The following is a 1,499-nucleotide window of genomic DNA, read 5'->3' on the forward strand; positions in this document are numbered from 1 at the left end:
TAATACCACAGATGTAGGGTCAACGTCCAATGCCCTCTCCAATACCGACCTCGCACGGCGGAATTCCTTCTGTTCCAATTCCCATTGTGCATATCGCATCCAGTTGTTCATGCTAATGCGGTTCCGTCGCACGTAGTCTTCAAATTCTTTGCGTTTTCGGCCTTGGTATTCATGGAGCTCTTCGAGATCGGCGAACCGCTGTGTAGGGGCTTGGAGCGCGGGTTCTTGACGGTCAACAGCTTCACGGAGGAGCTGTTCAGCAGATATCTGCTGTGGAGCCGGCGCCTTGTTTTTGACCCGCGGAGGTCCTCTAGAAGCCTCCATTTTGGATTGATGGTGGTTGAATGAACTCAGGAGGTAGAGATAGGAAAGATGGTTGAAATTTTGGGGACAGCGGCAAGGGTCGCTAAACAACACGTCTGGGCAATATTTACTTCGGCGAGACGCTCAGATATAAGGAGAATACGCACAGGTCGACAGCCCTTTGTTGCTGTTGAATTGGCTGTTGCGAAAAGCGAGTGAGCTGTTTGCGTGGAAAGATCCTAATCATGCCCAGGTGGTTTGAACAGGTCACATGACCTTATGGCCGTAGCTAATGTTTTGAGCAACAACCAAGCTCACTCTCAACACCTCGTCCATGTGTATACACAGGCGAACACAACCGCTTTCCGTTTAATATTTTATTGGCTTTTAGGGTCGTCATAGCTCAAGGCCATCATGGCGACTTTAGCAGACGAGCTATTGAACGATTTTGAGGAGTCTGGCTCTGAGGATGAGAGCACACTCGCCAACACCTTGTTCCCCGACAAAGCCGCGGAATCTGATGCTGATCGCTCTGCTAAAGTTCGAGGCGAAGGGATGGAGCTTGACGGAGATGAAGAAGAAGTGAACGATGATGACGCAGATACAGATATTGCCATGGACCCAACCGGGAAATTGGACAAACAGATGGGAGAAGCGGATGCTACCAAGGCGAAGGTCGAGAAAATGCGGTTCGGGACTGTGAGCGATGTACGGAGCGTGGCGAGCTTAATGAAAACGCTGCAACCGATTTTAGATGTAAGTCCAGATTCTCTTGACCCTCATATGTTCCGTCTTCTGCGATACCTGTGTTTACATTGGATGATATGGACAAACAGACCTGACCTTTTCGCTTTGCCCTCGACAGAAAGTATCTTATTACCAATCCCTTCCATCGGAGAAAAGAACGACGTCTATCGGCTCAATCGAAGATAATCCCGAGTATCATCTACTTACTGAAGCGAACTCTCTTTCAACTTCGATCGATAACGAGATAATTCTTGTCCACAAGTTCATCCGAGATCACTATTCTACTAGATTTTCCGGAGCTGGAAACTCTTATCACAAACCCTCTGGACTACGCCAAGACTGTTGCAATTTTACAGAATGGGCCCCATGACGATATCAAGTTCTTTGTCAGTCCTCAACGGGATAATCCTGGGTTGGCGCGACCTCTGAAGATCCGTTTCTTGGATGGA

At 48.4% G+C, this 1,499-nt stretch overlaps 1 protein-coding gene across 1 annotated transcript; it reads left to right on the forward strand.

Moving 5' to 3' along the window:
* Window positions 1-717: 717 nt before the first annotated feature.
* HCAG_03366 (predicted protein) lies at window positions 718-1,145 on the forward strand (the record flags this gene model as incomplete). The annotated part of the gene is made up of 2 exons (XM_001541219.1): window positions 718-1,059; window positions 1,140-1,145. The coding sequence occupies 2 exons, from the start codon at window positions 718-720 to the stop codon at window positions 1,143-1,145; spliced, it is 348 nt and encodes a 115-aa protein (XP_001541269.1).
* Window positions 1,146-1,499: the final 354 nt, after the last annotated feature.

Source organism: Histoplasma capsulatum, genomic scaffold, assembly GCF_000149585.1.
Source record: "Histoplasma capsulatum NAm1 scaffold_3 genomic scaffold, whole genome shotgun sequence".
Lineage (NCBI taxonomy): Eukaryota > Fungi > Ascomycota > Eurotiomycetes > Onygenales > Ajellomycetaceae > Histoplasma > Histoplasma mississippiense.